Source organism: Caretta caretta, chromosome 17 (assembly GCF_965140235.1).
Source record: "Caretta caretta isolate rCarCar2 chromosome 17, rCarCar1.hap1, whole genome shotgun sequence".
NCBI lineage: Eukaryota > Metazoa > Chordata > Testudines > Cheloniidae > Caretta > Caretta caretta.
In genome coordinates this window covers 23,482,580-23,501,486 of record NC_134222.1, presented here as the reverse complement: position 1 = coordinate 23,501,486, position 18,907 = coordinate 23,482,580, and the positions used below count along the sequence as shown (strand labels likewise).

At 45.3% G+C, this 18,907-nt stretch overlaps 1 protein-coding gene across 1 annotated transcript in view; it reads left to right on the top strand.

Moving 5' to 3' along the window:
- Positions 1 to 18,907, top strand: part of MPO (myeloperoxidase) — a 66,963-nt gene that overhangs the window by 30,247 nt on the left and 17,809 nt on the right. The window contains exons 7-8 of the mRNA XM_048823917.2: positions 7,066 to 7,381; positions 11,046 to 11,206. Of these exons, the coding sequence (XP_048679874.2) occupies positions 7,066 to 7,381; positions 11,046 to 11,206 (477 nt within the window). The remainder of the gene's footprint in view (positions 1 to 7,065; positions 7,382 to 11,045; positions 11,207 to 18,907) is intronic.

Genomic DNA, 18,907 nt, shown 5'->3' with positions numbered 1-18,907 from the left:
TGGGGGGGCCCAAAACTGGATGCAGTACTCCAGATGTGGCCTCACCAGTGCCGAATAGAAGGGAATAATCACGTCCCTCGATCTGCTGGCAATGCTCCTACTAATGCAGCCCAATATGCCGTTAGCCTTCTTGCAGCAAGGGCACACTGTTGACTCGTATCCAGCTTCTCGTCCACTGTCACCCCTAGGTCCTTTTCTGCAGAACTGCTGCCGAGCCATTCGGTCCCTAGTCTGTAGCGCGGTGCATGGGATTCTTCCGTCTTAAGTGCAGGACTCTGCACTTGTCCTTGTTGAACCTCATCAGATTTCATTTGGCCCAATCCTCCAATTTGTCTAGGTCACCCTGGACCCTATCCCGACCTTCCATTGTATCTACCTCTCCCCCCAGCTTCGTGTCATCCACGAACTTGCTGAGGGTGCAATCCATCCCATCATCCAGATCATTACCCTTGATCAATTTCTCCTAGGGACTGGGTTTGTCAGAGTTTCTCCCTGCCCTTTTCCATGGGCAGATACCTGCAAGTGAGTCTCCCTCCCAAAGGGCATGTTGGTATGACTAAGAGGAGAGTGGGAGTGTTGTTTCTTAGATTTTAAGGCCAGAAGGGAACATTATAATCATCTAGCCTGCCCTCCTGTATAACACAGGCCAGAGAACTTCTGCTTCCAGTCACTAGATCTCATTGTGCTTTGTCTGCTAGATTAAAGTGCCCCTGCTCTCAGACATCTTCTCCTCATATGAGTTCTTATAAACTGTAATCAAGTCACCTCTTAACCTTCTCTTCTCTCCTTTAAACTCTTCTTGCGAGGCAGCTCCCAGAGGTCAAATAATTCTTCTCTGAATCCTCTCCAATCTGACAATTTCCTTTTTTAATGTATGAACACCAAAACTGCACACAGTATTCAGTAATGGTCTCAATAATGCTGTACCCGGTGGTAACACCTCTCTAATTGATATTGTCCTGCTCAGATATGTCGCATTAGCCCTCTCAGACAGAACATTGCACTGGGAGCTCATGGACAGCTGGTCTCCACCAGGAGCCCTAACTCTTTTCCACTGTCATTTTATTTCCAGAGCTCAGTCTCACCTTGTAAGTATGCCCTATACTCTTTGTTCCTAGATGTACGACCTGGCATTAGGCTAATAATAGTTTATGATCACATAGGCAAAGACTGTGTCATATAAATTCAAATGGGCATAGTCTTCCTTAAATTTGGAATTTCCCAACTTTTGAGTGATTCACTTTACAATATTAATTTTGTCTTAATTTTTGGTCTGGAATGTCATAATCCCCTTGTAGGCTTGTGCTAACTCATACATTATATTTATTTATTTATTTGTTTGTTTGTTTGGATGTTTTACCAACTACAATAACGAGTGCTGGTCTGATACTCTGGGAACCCTTGAAAATCTTTAAAAATAACCTGATAAATAAACACCCTAATAGAGGCTCAAATTAAACGTATACCCCAAATTAAAAAACACAGTAAGAGGACCAACAAAGTGCCACCGTGGCTAAACAACAAAGTAAAAGAAGCGGTTAGAGGCAAAAGGCATCCTTTAAAAATTGAAAGTCAAATCCTACTGAGGAAAACAGAAAGGAGCATAAACTCTGGCAAGTCAAGTGTCCAAGTATAATTAGGCAGGGCAAAAAAGAATTTGAAGAGCAATTAGCAAAAGACTCACAAACTAATAGCAATATTTTTAAGTCCATCAGAAGTAGGAAGCTGCTAAACAATCAGAGGGGCCACTGAACGATTGAGGTTCTAAAGGAGCATTCAAGGAAGATAAGGTCACTGCGGAGAAGCTAAATGAATTCTTTGCATTAGTCTTCTTTGCAGAGGATGTCAGGGAGATTCCCATACCTGAGCCATTCATTTTGGGTGACAAATCTGAGGAATTGTTCCAGGTTGAGGAGTCAGTAGAGGAGTTTTTGGAACAAATCAAAAAATATTACATAGTAATAAGTCACCAGGAACAGATGGCATTCACCCAAGAGTTCTGAAGGAACTCAAATGTGAAATTGCAGAACTATTAACTGTGGTATGTAATCTATTGAATCAGCCTCAGTACCAGATGACTGGAGGATAGTAATATGACACCAATTTTTTAAAAAGGCTCCAGAGGCAATTACAATGGCAATTACAGGCCAGTAAGCCTAACTTCAGTATCAGGCAAGTTGGTTGAAACTATAGTAAAGAACAGAATGATCAGACACATAGATGAACACAGTTTGTTGGGGAAGAGTCAACCCAGCTTTTGTAAAGGGAAATCATGCCTCACCAATCTACTAGAATTCTTTGATGGGGGACAACAAACATGTGGAAAAGGGTAATCCAGTGGATATAGTGTACTTGGACTTTCAGAAAGCCTTTGACAAGGTCCATCACCAAAGGCTCTTAAGCAAAATAAGCAGTCTAGGAATAAGAGGGAAGGTCCTCTTATGGATCTGTAACTGGTTAAAAGACAGGTTTCAGAGTAGCAGCCGTGTTAGTCTGTATTCGCAAAAAGAAAAGGAGTACTTGTGGCACCTTAGAGACTAACCAATGTCTCTAAGGTGCCACAAGTACTCCTTTTCTTTTTGGTTAAAAGACGGGAAACAAAGCGTAGGAATAAATGGTCAGTTTTCAGAACGGAGAGAGAGAAATAGTGGTGTCCCCCAGGGGTCTGTACTGGGACCAGTGCTGTTCAACACATTCATAAATTATCTGGAAAAAGGGATAAACAGAGAGGTGGAAAAAGGCTAATCTATTGCCCATCTTTAAAAAAGAGAAGAAGGAGGATCCTGGGAACTACAGGCCAGTCAGCCTCACCTCAGTCCCTGGAAAAATCATGGAACAGATCCTCAAGGAATCAATTCTGAAGCACTTAGAGGAGAGGAAAGTGATCTGGAACAGTCAGCATGGATTCACCAAGGGCAAGTCATGCCTGACTAATCTAATTGCCTTCTATGACGAGATAACTGGCTCTGTGGATGAGGGGAGAGCGGCGGATATGGTGTTCCTTGGCTTTAGCAAAGTTTTTGACACGGTCTCCCACAGTAATCTTGCCAGCAAGTTAAAGAAGTATGGGCTGGATGAATGGACTCTAAGGTGGATAGAAAGCTGGCTAGATTGTCGGGCTCAACGGGTAGGGATCAATGGCTCCATGTCTAGTTGGCAGCCGGTATCAAGTGGAGTGCCCCAAGGGTCGGTCCTGGGGCCGGTTTTGTTCAATATCTTCATAAATGATCTGGAGGATGGTGTGGACTGCACCCTCAGCAAGTTTGCAGATGACACTAAACTGGGAGGAGAGGTAGATATGCTGGAGGGTAGGGATAGGATACAGAGGGCCCTAGACAAATGAGAGGATTGGGCCAAAAGAAATCTGATGAGGTTCAACAAGGACAAGTGCAGAGTCCTGCACTTAGGATGGAAGAATCCCATGCACTGCTACAGACTAGGGACTGAATGGCTTGGCAGCAGTTTTTCAGAAAAGGACCTACGGGTTACAGTGGACGAGAAGCTGGATATGAGTCAACAGTGTGCCCTTGTTGCCAAGAAGGCCAATGGCATTTTGGGCTGTATATGTAGGGGCATTGCCAGCAGATCGAGAGACGTGATTGTTCCCCTCTATTCGACATTGGTGAGGCCTCATCTAGAGTACTGTGTCCAGTTTTGGGCCCCACACTACAAGAAGGATGTGGAAAAATTGGAAAGAGTCCAGCGGAGGGCAACAAAAATGATTAGCAAAAAGAAAAGGAGTACTTGTGGCACCTTAGAGACTAACCAATTTATTTGAGCATAAGCTTTTGTGAGCTACAGCTCACTTCATCGGATGCATCCGATTAAGTGAGCTGTAGCTCACAAAAGCTTAGGCTCAAATAAATTGGTTAGTCTCTAAGGTGCCACAAGTCCTCCTTTTCTTTTTGCGAATACAGACTAACACGGCTGTTACTCTGAAAAATGATTAGGGGACTGGAACACATGAGGAGAGGCTTATGAGGGAACTGGGATTGTTTAGTCTGCAGAAGAGAAGAATGAGGGGGGATTTATAGCTGCTTTCAACTACCTGAAAGGGGGTTCCAAAGAGGATGGATCTAGACTGTTCTCAGTGGTAGCTGATGACAGAACGAGGAGTAATGGTCTCAAGTTGCAGTGGGAGAGGTTTAGTTTGGATATTAGGAAAAACTTTTTTACTAGGAGGGTGGTGAAACACTGGAATGCGTTACCTGGGGGGGGGGGGGTGGAATCTCCTTCCTAAGATATTTTTAAGGTCAGGCTTGACAAAGCCCTGGCTGGGATGATTTAGTTGGGGATTGGTCCAGCTTTGAGCAGGGGTTTGGACTAGATGACCTCCTGAGGTCCCTTCCAACCCTGGTATTCTATGATTCTAGGTGGGAAGTTGAAGACGATACAAGATTACTCAAGATCATTAAGTCCAAAGCAGACTGTGAGGAGTTACAAAGAGACTCACTAAATTGGGTGATTGGGCAACAAAATGGCAGATGAAATGCAAAATGTAGATAAATGCAAAGTAACGCACCTTGGAAAACATAATTCCATACAAAGTGATTAGATCTAAATGGTCTGTTACCAGTCAAAAAAGAGATCTTGGAGTTATTGTGGATAGTTCTCTGAAAACATCCATTCAATGTGCAGCGGTAGCCAAAAAAGCAAACAGAATGTTAGGGACCATTAGGAAAGGAATAGATAAGACACTAAATATCATAATGCCATGGCATACACACATCTTGATTACTGTGTGCAATTCTGGTCACCCCATCTCAAAAAAGATATATTAGAATTGGAAAAGGTACAGAGAAGGGCAACAAAAACTATGAGGAGTATGGAACAGCTTCCATTGAGGAGAGATTAATAAGACTGGTACTTTTCAGCTTGGAAAAGAGATGACTAATGGGAGATATGATAGAACTCTGTAAAATCATGAAAGGTGTGGAGACAGTGAATAAGGAAGTGTTATTTATTCCTTCACATAAAACAAGAATCAGGGGTCACCCAATGAAATTAATAGCCAGCAAGTTTAAAACAACCAAAAGGAGTATTTCTTCATACAACGCACAGTCAACCTGTGGAACTTGTTGCCAGATGTTGTGAAGGCATAAATTGGTTCAACAAAGAATTAGAGAAGCTCATGGAGCACAAGTCCATGAATGGCAATTAGCCAAGATGGCCAGGGATGCAACCCCATGCTCTGGGTGTTCCTGAAGCTTTGGCTCCCAGAATCTGGGACTGGATAACAGAGGATGATCACTCAATAGTTGCCCTGTTCTGTTCATTCCCTCTGGGGCACCTGGCACTGGCTACTGCCGGAAGACAGGATACTGGGCTAGATGGACCATTGGTCTGACCCAGTCTGGCTGCTCTGATGTTCTTAAAAAGACCTGTCAATTACTCCCAATCAAATCATGTGTCCCTGCGACACCATAATGGAAAGAGAAGTAAAACACCTCCTCACACAGTGCCCTAAGGGAGAACACTCAGACACCTCTCTCTGTTATACTGATCACTCTTCAACTCAGAAGCCTCCGCTGACCAGGGGAAGTGTGTCGGGGGAGGGAGAGATCTTGATGTAACCCTTCTGCCAGGTATTGTTAACAGCAATAAGGGCCGGGTATAATTTCCTGGGGTTCCTCTTAGAATTACAAAACAAAACCATCTTAAGCCCCCAGTCAGAAACCCTGAAAAACTATGTATCTCCCCTGGGCACCCCTAAGAGGCAATACTTCCCCAGTCACAAGCACTGAATCTGTGTACAGCACAAATAAATCTTCTATTAAGATGAGAGGAAAAACAGCATTAATTAGGGGAAAATAGGAACAATGATTTGATAGTCTGCAAACAATAAATAAAACACATGCTCCGCAGTGTCTTGGGCATTGTCCTTTGCCTCAGTTTCCCACTTTGTGGTGTGAAAGTCCCATGAACAAGTGTCCCGTGACAGCATGCCACTCCCTCTTCCACTCTGCTGCACCCCATGCAGGGCTGTTGGCTGAGGGCAGCAAAGGGCCAGAATCCAGGGGTGCAGCAGGAGGGTTCATCGACAGCCCTTGGAGTGCATGTCTTGCTTTGCTGCTGCTGCCATCTTTCACCCCTGCACCTCTGTCGCTGCTCTGCTGCTGTTGCATCTCTCACCCCACGAGCCCCGCCTAGCCCAGCTAGGAGTAATCACAGCCCTCAGCCTGCTGGCAGGGGCCCCTTTTACATTGCACCCCTCCGCCCCATAGCCTGCAGCCGCACTGCCGCCTTCGCAGCTTCCACCAGGCAGCCCAGCTCTTCGTGATTTCACCAGGTAATGGGGAACTTCACTGCTGCTGCCTCCTCTGCATTGTCTTTCCCCACAACCCTGCCCCACACTGGCTCTCAGCGCAGCCCCACAGGCCAGCCGGTCAACGATTTCAGCTCTAGTGATCACTGGGATGAGACACAGACTCTCTCCTCAGCTCTCTCTTTACATACCGGAAAGTGAGGATCCAGTGGCATCTAAGATCCTTAAACAGAGTCCTCACCACCAGGTAGGAACACTGTCCCTGCCCCCTCTCTCTTTTACTTGGATTTGGCATCATTCCCCCGTATTTAGTGAGGCAGGTTCAAGTTATGGAGATCCTTCAATCAGGGCAGGCTAAGTACAGTCATAGAATAAGGAAACCCCCATTTCATTACCCCTGCATCCCAGACTGCAGTGAACGAGGCCCTCCTATGGGCAGTGAGTGCCCTCAGCACTCCCAGACCCAGGCTCTTGATGAAGAGTGGGAATGATCCTTGATGGAGGCCTTCATTATGCTCCCTGTTTGGCTGTTGGATGGTCACACAAGAGCAGTGATGAGCAAGATGTTTTCCTCTCTGCACCTGCCCATAAGATTGTGACCATTTCTCTGCTTGTTGCAGTGACCCAGGCCTTTGTCACCTTGAGACTGGATTAACAAAGCACTCTATGTGTAGCCATAACTTAAATCTAACAAGAAACTGAGGCTGTTTCAGTATGGGGCAGGGCAGGAAATGCTGCTCCGGGACGGAGAATGGCTTCTGCACTCAGTGGTAATTAATCCCGTTCATCTCTTGCTGTAGATTCCACCCAACGATCCACGAATTAAAAACCAAAGTGACTGCATTCCATTCACCCGCTCAGCCCCTGCATGCACCATGGGCAGAGCCATTCGAAACCAGATCAATGCACTCACATCCTTCCTTGATGGCAGCATGGTGTACGGCAGTGAAGTACCTTTGGCTAAGAGTCTAAGGAATAATACCAACCAGCTGGGCTTGATGGCTGTTAACCAGCAATTTACTGATGAGGGATTGGAATTACTGCCATTCAGAAATATGGAGAAAGACATCTGTGTTCTCACCAACAAAACAGCTAAAATCCGATGTTTTTTTGCAGGTAAGTCGGGTATCTGCAGCACCTGCCATTCTCTGATAGTGAGACCCAGAGTGAATAAGTCTATGGTTTCTATTTTGTATCTTGATTTTTTTTAAAAAATCCAAACAATTACATCAGTGGAAAAAGGGGCAGAGCAGAACTCTCTAAAGATCAGGTCAGGTTGTAATAGACAAGGGTCTAGAGATGAGAAGAAACTCTCTCTCTAAAGGTGAGAAGAAGCAATCTCTCTCTTTCTCTCTCTCTTTCTTTGATACGGTACCTCCTGAACAATAACCCCAACCCAGCACTGGAATGAGGACTGCAGAGGTGTGCTCACACGAGCTCAAACAGGCCAGCAGACGCTCTACAATACTGAGGGAGCGAGGGCTTGAAGTGATACATTCCAGTAGTCCTAAAGGCCGAGCACCAGAGCACAGCCAAGCTAGTGCAGCAGGCTCAACCCCAAGCCGTTAGGCTTGAAGACACCTCAGTGGGCATATTGAAAATTTCACTGCTGGTGGAGCTAGTGCAGACTTGTCTGCGTCAGCCTGGTTCACTGCTAATAAAGAGCTCACCTCTGTCACTGCCCCGCGTTCTCCTACCTGCACCACGATTTGGAGAACGGTGGCAGAAAAGGCCATAAACAAGAGACACAGCCAGTGCAGCAGGATCCCCTTAAAGAACGGCCCCCGTGAGCGAGGGAGGATGGGTCAGGGGACTCTTTTCTCTGACTCGGTGGCTATTTAGTGGTGTTGCATTCAGCCCCTGGCGCGTGCTCTCCACATCTGTAGGATGGGAAAGCAGCAGTCTGGATTACTCTGGCTTGTTCTCTTCATTCTACAATGAAGCTGTTTCCATTGTTGGCACACACTTGTGTCACTGCAGGTATAATATTGAGCTGGTGTGAAGTTTTGGGTTCACCCAGACCACAGAGGGGTTCTGTCACTGCCTGCCCTGTAGCTTTGGGGGCCTTTGTGCTGCGCAGCTCTGGTTCGGTTCCCTGACACCGGTAGCCAGCTCACCCTGGCTCTTACCAGTCAAGTTACTCTTTGAATGGTGACACCAATAGTCCTTCCAGTCCAAAGGTGGGAAAGCAGCTGTCCCAGTTATTGGGTCCCTTGGGCACAACACACCCCTCAGGTTGCACACTAGAGACCAGCTTGGGAGAGAAATCAATAAAAAGTTTATTTCAAAGAAAAGCGCCAGATTGAGAGATGAACTGGTAAGTGGAAAGCGAACAGACAGAAAAGACACATAAAGACAACCTAAGGCTTTACACTTTCATACTGGATAAAATCCCTTTTCTAATCAGAGTTACTTCTCGCCTTCAAACAGTTTCCCAGCATAGCCCCTAGCTATAGGAGGGATCCAGCACTCATGGGCAGCCTTCCACCTTGAGACCATCTCCCAAGTTCTGGATGAACTTTAGTACAAACTCCTTCCATTTTAAAAGAGTTTGTAGGATTTTTCTTCAGTTACTAGGGGAAAACTCCCTCTTTTCTTGGGTTCCAAAGACTGGGATTTTCTTTTCTGTTTCATGCTGTTCCCATTTCCTTTGATGGTTCCACGTGGTTTTTTCCTGAACTGGAGAATGGCTTGGTCTGGTCTGGTTGTGGGGGTGGCTCCTTTGTGCCTGATGGCTTCCTCACCCTATTGTGAGGCGATGCTGAAAGTTACAATTACAATGTTCTATAGATACAGTACGTCCAGTCATAACCATAAGCTGTATTCATAGCTCGTAATTACTAGTAAGTTCAATGCATTGCAACCTTTCATAAAAGACTTTACCCAATATACTCTTACAGTAAAATAACATTGGATGCAATCAGTTGGTTTAACTGCTTATTTTGGGGGGTGGGGTTTAAACCTTCTTTTCTGGGGTTGTCAGATCCTGATTGTCACAGCTCATCTTCAGACTTCGAAAGAAAGAAAGAAAGAAAGAAAGAAAGAAAGAAAGAAAGAAAGAAAGAAAGAAAGAAAGAAAGGAGGGGCAAAGAGCCTGTTTAGGGGCACCTATTTGTAGCACATGGGTCCCACAAGCCTCCCATCCTGGGGTCCTTCTGGAGCTCTGAAAGCCTATGTGTCAGCCACACCTGCAGGGAAGTGCAAGATGTCAGATCATGTTCCGGAGAACCCACTCTTTTCTAATGCCCCCTTCATGGTTTCTTGCTGTGACCCCCAATTGCCTGTGGGATTGGGATCTGGCATCAGGGGAGTTTGAAAACCTTACGGGATCATAAAGCTTCCATCTCAGTTACCCCAAATTGGCTGAAATACTTCACTCCTCTCACCATGTCCCTGCCCTCGTTTCTCTACCGTTCATATCTCAGGCCTTACGTTCCACTGCCATCCCTGCAGATGATATATCTTTCTGCAAACAAGGTGGCCAATCCTGATGGGATCTAACCAGACCAGTGAGAGCAAAATACACTCTGGTGTATCACACATAGTCTGATTACCATGATGTTTAGGCACAAACCAGTATCCTATTAGCTCTCTTCCATGTCATCCTGGCATCAAGCACAGGCAAAATATTGCCGCAGTTCCTATGAGACACAATTAATAAAGATTTAAAGGACACTAATATAATTAATGCCAATCATCAAGGGCTTATGGAAAATAGGTCCTATCAAATTGATTTGAGCTCTTTTTTTTATGAGTCTACTAGTTTGCTTGATAAAGATAACAGAGGCAATGTAATATATTTCTACTTCTGTAAGGCATTTGATTGGTGCCTGGTGACATTTTGATTAAAAAACTAGACTGATAACAAAATGTGCCATTAAATGGATTAAAACCTGGCTATCTGACAGGTCTCAAATGTAATTGTAAATGAGGAATCATCATTGAGTGGGTCAGTTTCTAGTGGGATTCCGCAGGCACCAGTTCTTGGCCCTACATTATTTAACATTTTAAAATAACATTTAACATTTTTATCAATGATCTGGAAGAAAACATAAAATCATCACTGATAAAGTTTGTAGATGACACAAAAATTGGGGCAGTGGTATATAATGAAGAGGAGAGGTCATTGATATAGAGCAATCCAGACTGCATTTTAGTATGTATTTTATTATGGCTGAATATAAAGTTATACATCAAGGAACAAATGTAGGCCATACATACACAATGAGGGGCTCTATCCTGGGAAGCAGTGACTCTGAAAAGGACTTTGGGGTCGTGGTGGATAATCAGCTGAACTTGAGCTCCCAGTGCTATGCCGTGGCCAAAAGGGCTAATGTGATCCTGGGTTGTATAAAGAGAGAAATCTCAAGTAGGAACAGAGGTTAGCAGAGTGGAGAGTCCTGTTGGTGTGAGTTAGCAGTAGGCTGTGAGCAGCACTAGGGCACCTCCCCATGCTAGGCCAATGCGTTGCATTAGCTCTGAAGAGCACAGATTGCATTACTGTGTTGAGTAAATTAGGCCGAGACATTTATGACATGTTAGGAATTAGCCTCTTCGCTTTGTGGAAGTCAGAAAATGTGAATTCTGCATAAAATAACGGGGAGGGTAAGAGTAGCTGGGTGGTGAATGAGAGTCTGGGGTGAAAGGGTTACTTATGGAGTTCTTGGGAGGGAGCATGGACCTACTCAGTGGGAGGAGCAGTAGGGGGTTGAGGGGAAGGAGATGTGATTACAAGGGGAACAAGGCTGGGAGACTGAATTAGTGGTTTTGATTTCCACAGGTGACACTCGAGCCAATGAAATGCCAGAGCTGACATCTTTGCACACACTTTTTCTCCGGGAGCACAATCGCTTGGCCAGAGAGCTGAGGAGATTAAATCCACAGTGGGATGGAGAGAAGCTCTACCAGGAGGCCCGGAAGATCATAGGTGCCATGATCCAGGTACCAGTTGTAATGACTGGTTTCCCGCAGCCATGCTGCCTTGGGCTGTGAGCTTATAGGCGAAGCATGGTCAGGTTTCATCAGTACTTGAAAATGGGACCATCAAGGGAAATCTGTGTTCCTACAGGAAGAGGCAAAAGGGGTCAGGGAGGTGGTGCTTTTCCTTCTGAGTCAGTTCTGAACCAATGCCCAGTGTGGTGCTGGGGAACTGTGGTACTGGAGATGCTGTCTGAAACCAAGCTATGACCTCATCAGGTCAATAGATAGTCCTCAGCACTGTTCAGAGGGGAGTAGGTGTTGGGCTTTGCCAAATTCCAATTTGACATCCCTAAATTCCTCTGGATATAATAGATATAAAGTAGCTATATGTTCTATGCAAGTGGTGTCTGCATTTCCGTGGTGGGTGGAAAGATACTGTATATCTGGTTTGAAGTATTTGGGATAGCAGATGTCACATGGATGTAAGATATGGCAGTAGCTGAGGGATGCTGAGAAGGGTGTTCCTCTTTAACACCCTCTCATCAGCTGCTGAGAACTTCTGGAAAATGTTCCTCTCTGGCTAAGCAATCAGATGCCTGATGCCAGCCCCTCAGAGACTCCCTGTCTGAAAGCAAGAGCACACAATGGCCACTGCTGAGTTACGCAGGTGGGGGAAATCACTTTTCACTGTGGGGAGTGGGGAGTCTTGTCTGTCTTGTCAGACTTCCTGCCTAGACCTCTCTGAGGAATATGGGGACAAAGAAAGTAGGAGGGAGCAACATTGTGTAAATGTTGTGGGTTTAAATTTTAAAATGCTGGATGGGCATTGAATTAACATTGCTCTGACTGTTAGACTGTGCCCTGAGGAAGGGGCTGCTCAGTGAAGGTTCGCACTGGGGATGCACACAAGGAGTCACAATTTTTCTGGTGGTCCCCTGTTGTGATGTGGAAGAAAAACTCCTACAGCCCTTAGCAGCACACAGCATATCCCCCTCCTCTTCACTCTGCATCAACAGCACATCCAGCCAATTCCACTATCTGCTGGGCTGTATTAGGCTAGGGAATACCATGTTGGGGAAACCAGTATTTTTCTTATGCTCCACTTGTTCAGATTCTCCCTTTAATATTAGAAAAGGGTCTTTAGCGATAGCTGGTTTGGAGTTTTCGGCTGGGATGATTTTCTGATGGAAATTGCCGTTTCAGCATTTGAGTTTACTAAAAGAAAAGGAGTACTTGTGGCACCTTAGAGACTAACCAATTTATTTGAGCATGAGCTTTTGTGAGCTACAGCTCACTTCATCAGATGTATACCGTGGAAACTGCAGCAGACTTTATATACACACAGAGAATATGAAACAATACCTCCTCCCACCCCACTGTCCTGCTGGTAATAGCTTATCTAAAGTGATCATCAGGTGGGCCATTTCCAGCACAAATCCAGGTTTTCTCACCCTCCACCCCCCCCCACAAATTCACTCTCCTGCTGGTGCTAGCCCATCCAAAGTGACAACTCTTTACATAATCAAGTCGGGCTATTTCCTGCATAAATCCAGGTTTTCTCACATCCCCCCAACCCCCATACACACACAAACTCACTCTCCTGCTGGCAATAGCTCATCTAAACTGACCACTCTCCAAGTTTAAATCCAAGTTAAACCAGAACATCTGGGGGGGGGGGGGCGGGTAGGAAAAAACAAGAGGAAACAGGCTACCTTGCATAATGACTTAGCCACTCCCAGTCTCTATTTAAGCCTAAATTAATAGTATCCAATTTGCAAATGAATTCCAATTCAGCAGTTTCTCGCTGGAGTCTGGATTTGAAGTTTTTTTGTTTTAAGATAGCGACCTTCATGTCTGTGATTGCGTGACCAGAGAGATTGAAGTGTTCTCCGACTGGTTTATGAATGTTATAATTCTTGACATCTGATTTGTGTCCATTTATTCTTTTACGTAGAGACTGTCCAGTTTGACCAATGTACATGGCAGAGGGGCATTGCTGTCACATGATGGCATATATCACATTGGTGGATATGCAGGTCATGTGCCAGCAATGCCCCTCTGCCATGTACATTGGTCAAACTGGACAGTCTCTACGTAAAAGAATAAATGGACACAAATCAGATGTCAAGAATTATAACATTCATAAACCAGTCGGAGAACACTTCAATCTCTCTGGTCACGCAATCACAGACATGAAGGTCGCTATCTTAAAACAAAAAAACTTCAAATCCAGACTCCAGCGAGAAACTGCTGAATTGGAATTCATTTGCAAATTGGATACTATTAATTTAGGCTTAAATAGAGACTGGGAGTGGCTAAGTCATTATGCAAGGTAGCCTGTTTCCTCTTGTTTTTTCCTACCCGCCCCCCCCCCCCCCCAGATGTTCTGGTTTAACTTGGATTTAAACTTGGAGAGTGGTCAGTTTAGATGAGCTATTGCCAGCAGGAGAGTGAGTTTGTGTGTGTATGGGGGTTGGGGGGATGTGAGAAAACCTGGATTTATGCAGGAAATAGCCCGACTTGATTATGTAAAGAGTTGTCACTTTGGATGGGCTAGCACCAGCAGGAGAGTGAATTTGTGTGGGGGGGTGGAGGGTGAGAAAACCTGGATTTGTGCTAGAAATGGCCCACCTGATGATCACTTTAGATAAGCTATTACCAGCAGGACAGTGGGGTGGGAGGAGGTATTGTTTCATATTCTCTGTGTGTATATAAAGTCTGCTGCAGTTTCCACGGTATACATCTGATGAAGTGAGCTGTAGCTCACGAAAGCTCATGCTCAAATAAATTGGTTAGTCTCTAAGGTGCCACAAGTCCTCCTTTTCTTTTTGCGAATACAGACTAACACGGCTGTTACTCTGAAACCTGAGTTTACTAAGTCTTTTGACACAGTCCCACATGACATTCCTGTAAGCAAACTAGAGAAACATGGCCTAGATTAAATTAATATAAAATGGGTGCTTAACTGGTTGAAAGACAACACTCAAGGAGTGGTTACCAATGGTCTGTTGTCAAACTGGGAGGATGTTATGTAGTGTTGCCTCACGGGGGTCTGTCCTGGGCCTGGTACTATTTGCTATTTTCATTAGTGATTTCGATAATAGAGTGGTGAGTATGCTTTTAAAATTTGGAAATGACAACAAGCTGGGAGGACACTTTGGAGGAGAGGATTAGAATTCAGAACAACCGTGACAAATTGGAGAATTGGTCTGAATTCAACAAGATGGAATTCAGAAAAGACAAGTGCAAAGTACTTTGCCTAGGAAGGAGACATCACATGCACAACTACAAAATGGGAAATAACATGCTCGATAGTAGTACAACTGAACAGGATTTTGGGATTACCATGGATCACAAATTGAATGTGAGTCAACAATGTGATGCAGCTGCGAAAAAGGCTAATATTATTCTGGGACATATGAATAAGAGTGTCATATGTGAGACAGTGGAGGTAATTGTTTTGCTCTACTCAGCACTTGTGAGGCCTCAGCTGGAGTACTGTGTCCAGTTCTGGGTTCCACCCTCTAGGAAAGATTGGAATAAATTGGAAAGAGTCCAGAGGAGAATTACAAAAATGATCAAAGGTTTAGAAAACCTGACCTATGAGGACATAAACTGGGCATGTTTAGTCGTAAGAAAAAAAGACTGAGGGAGGTGGAGAACTGATAACAGTCTTCAAATATGTGAAGGGCTGTTATAGAGGACAGTGGTCAGTTGTTCTCTACATCCACTGAAGGTAGGATAAGAAGTAATGGGCTTAATCTGCAGCAAGGGAAATTTACTTTAGATATTAGGAAAAACTTTCTAACTCAGAGGATAGTGAAGTACTGGAACAGGTTACTAAGGGAGATTGTGGAATCCTCATCCCTGGCAGTTTTAAGAACAGGTTGGACAAACACCTGTCAGGGATGGTCCAGGTTTGCGTGGTTCTGGCCTAGCACAGGGGAATGGACTAGATGACCTTTCAAGGTCCCTTCCAGCCCAACAAATCTATGATTTTGGCATTTCCTAAACAAAATATTTTGGACTATTTTGTTCTGCAAACATTGTTGAAATTTCAACTTTTCATTCTGACTAGGGTCGGATATAAATGTTGAAATATTGCAATTTCCCACAGGATGGAAATTCTGACTTTTGCTCAGCCCTAACTCCAGCCTTTATAGTTGTAGAGAAAACCTTGAAAATGTGAAATGAGTGTGATGCCTGCCTGAATCGTCAGAGGGCTTGAAACAATAGCTCTGAGATGCATGGGCTGCCCCTGTCAAGGTTCCTTCCCCACTCTGTCAAGGTTCCTTCCCCACTCTGTCAAGGTTCCTTCCCCACTCTGAACTCCAGGGTACAGATGTGGGGACCTGCATGAAAACCTCCTAAGCTTACTTTTACCAGCTTACGTTAAGACTTCCCCAAGATACAAACTATTTTACCCCTTGCCCTTGGTTTTCCACTGCCACCACCAAACATTTCTCTGGGTTCCTGAGAAAATGTTGTTTGGAAATGTCTTTCCCCCCCAAAATCCTCCCAACCCTTGCACCCTACTTCTTGGGGAAGGTTTGGTAAAAATCCTCACCAATTTGCATAGGTGACCACAGACCCAAGCCCTTGGATCTTAGAACAATGAAAAAAAGCATTCAGTTCTTGAAAAGAAACATTTTAATAGAAGAAACAGTAAAAAGAAAAGGATCACCTCTGTAAGATCAGGATGGTAAATACTTTACAGGGTAATTAGATTCAAAACATAGAGAATCCCTCTAGGCAAAACCTTAAGTTACAAAAAAGACACACAGACAGGAATATTCATTCTATTCAGCCCAACTATTTTCTCAGCCATTTAAAGAAATCATAATCTAACACATACCTAGCTAGATTACTTACTAAGTTCTAAGACTCCATTCCTGTTCTGTCCCTGGGAAAAGCATCACACGAACAGACCCAGACCCTTTGTTTTTCTCCCTCCTCCCAGCTTTTGAAAGTATCTTGTCTCCTCATTGGTCATTTTGGTCAGGTGCCAGTGAGGTTACCTTTAGCTTCTTAACCCTTTACAGGTGAAAGGATTTTTCCTCTGGCCAGAAGGGATTTTAAAGGTGATTACCCTTCCCTTTATATTTATGACAGCCCCATTCATTGCTTTGGGGTCTCGAGTGCAGATAAGAACATAAGAATGGCTATACTGGGTCAGACCAAAGGTCCATCCAGCCCAGTATCCTGTCTACTGACAGTGGCCAATGCCAGGTGCCCCAGAAGGAGTGAACCTAACAGGTAATGATCAAGTAATCTCGCTCCTGCCATCCATTTCCACCCTCTGACAAACAGAGGCTAGGCACAGCATTCCTTAGCCATCCTGGCTAATAGCCATTAATGGTCTTAACCTCCATGAATTTATCCAGTTCTCTTTTAAACCCTGTTATAGTCCTAGCCTTCACAACCTCCTCAGGCAAGGAGTTCCAGAGGTTGGCTGTGCACTGAGTGAAGAAGAACTTCCTTTTATTTGTTTTAAACTTGCTACCCATTAATTTCATTTGGTGGCCCCTAGTTCTTATATTATGGGAACAAGTAAATAACTTTTCCTTATTCACTTTCTCCACACCACTCATGGTTTTATATACCTCTATCATATCCCCCCTTAGTCTCCTCTTTTCCAAGCTGAAAAAGCCTAGCCTCTTTAATCTCTCCTCATATGGGACCCATTCCAAACCCCTAATCATTTTAGTTGCTCTTCTCTGAACCTTTTCTAATGCCAATATATCTTTTTTGAGATGAGGGGACCACATCTGTATGCAGTATTCAAGATGTGGGTGTACCATGGACTTATATAAGGGCAATAAGATATTCTCCGTCTTATTCTCTATCCCTTTTTTAATGATTCCTAACATCCCGTTTGCTTTTTTTGACTGCCGCTGCACACTGCATGGATGTCTTCGGAGAACTATCCACGATGACTCCAAGATCTTTCTCCTGATTAGTTGTAGCTAAATTAGCCCCCATCGTATTGTACGTATATTTGGGGTTATGCTCAATAATGGTGATAATTTAAATGTCAGCACTATTAACTCTTCTGGAAATTGGTTATAGTATGCAAGAAAGGAGGGACGGGATTTCACAGATCTGCACAGGCTGCTGGAAACAGCATCTCCCTTTGGAGTCACAAGTGGATGGTGTTTGGGAGACACTGCCACTTTCAGCCCTCATCTGACTTGTGGAGCCGAAAGGTCAGAAGGGAGGGGCAGAGCCCCCCCAAGAGGGAAGCCAGTGCCTGAGCTCTCGGCTGGGGAAGCTTCTCTGAGAATTTTTACTCCCCCAGCAGCGCTCTGGCCCTTCGGCAGCACTGCCGAAGACCCAGAGTGACCGAGGGAACCAGTTCTTCAGCTTCTGGCAGCTCATCACTGGTTAGAAGGGACTGCAAGGGTCATCTACTTTAACCCACTGCCAAGGATTTCTTGTGTCAAAACCAGATTTCTCAAACTGGGGTCTGCAGACCCCTGAGGGTACCTGAGGGGCTCTGCTGATCTCCCCATCCCTCCATCAACTCCTGCCCCTCCCTCCCAGCGCTTCCTGCATGCCAAAAGTCTGTGGGGCTAAGTGGGGCTAAGGCAGGCTTCCTACCTGCTCTGACTCCGTGCCGCTCCCGGAAGTGGCCGACATGTCCCTGCGACCCTTGGGGGGGGGGGTGTCCACACGTTGCCCCCGCCCCAAGTGCTGAGTCCGCAGTTCCCATTGGCCATGAACTGCAGCCAATGGGAGCTGCAGGGGTGGTGTCTGTGGGCAGGGGCAGCGTGCGGAGACCCCCTGGCCACGCAGCCTAGGAGCTGCTGTCAGAGGGATGTGCCAGTCACTTTCGGGAGCTGCCCGAGGTAAGCACTGCCCAGCTGGAGACTGCACCCGTCACCCCCTCCTGCACCCCAACCCATTGCCCCAGCCCAGAGCCCGCTCCCACACCCAAACTCCCTTCCAGAGCCTGCACCCCACACCCCCTTCTGCACCCAAACTCCCTCCCAGAGCCTGCACCCTACTCCCTCTCCTGCACCCCAACCCTCTGCTCCAGCCTGGTGAAAGTGAGTGAGCGTGGGGGAAAGCGAGCAACAGAGGGAGTGGGGATGGAGTGAGCAGGGATGGGGCCTTGGAGAAGGGGTGGGGCATGGCCTCAGGGAAGGGGGCAGGGCCAGGGCTAAGTGGAGGGCCTTGGGGGTCCCCGAAAAATTTTAAATCAAGGGTGTCCTCGGGTTGCTAAAGTTTGAGAACCACTGTCTTAACCATACAAGACAGCCTGCTATCCTGCCTCCTTTGGAAAACCTCCAGTGTGGGAGTTTCCATGACCTCCAGAGGCCTCTGTTCCATTGCCCTACTGCTCTTACAGTTCGGAAGTTTTTCCTGAGATTTAATCTAAATCTGCTATGCTGTAGTTTTTACCGATTTCCTCTTGTACTGTCCTCTATGGCAAGAGAGAACAACTTTTCTCCATCTTTTTTATGGCAGTCTTTTAAGTATTTGAAGATCATATTATCTCCTCCTTTAATCTCCTCTTTTCCAAACTAAACATACCCGGTTCCTTCAGCCTTTGCTTATATGGCTTGTGTTCCATTCCTTTGATCATCTTTGTCCCACACCTCTGGATCCTTTCCAGTTTCTCTTCATCCTTTCTACACATTGGTGACCAAAACTGGACACTGTACTCCAGCTGAGGCCTAACCAGCTTTAGGTTAATACAGCCTAAAATTGCATTTGCTT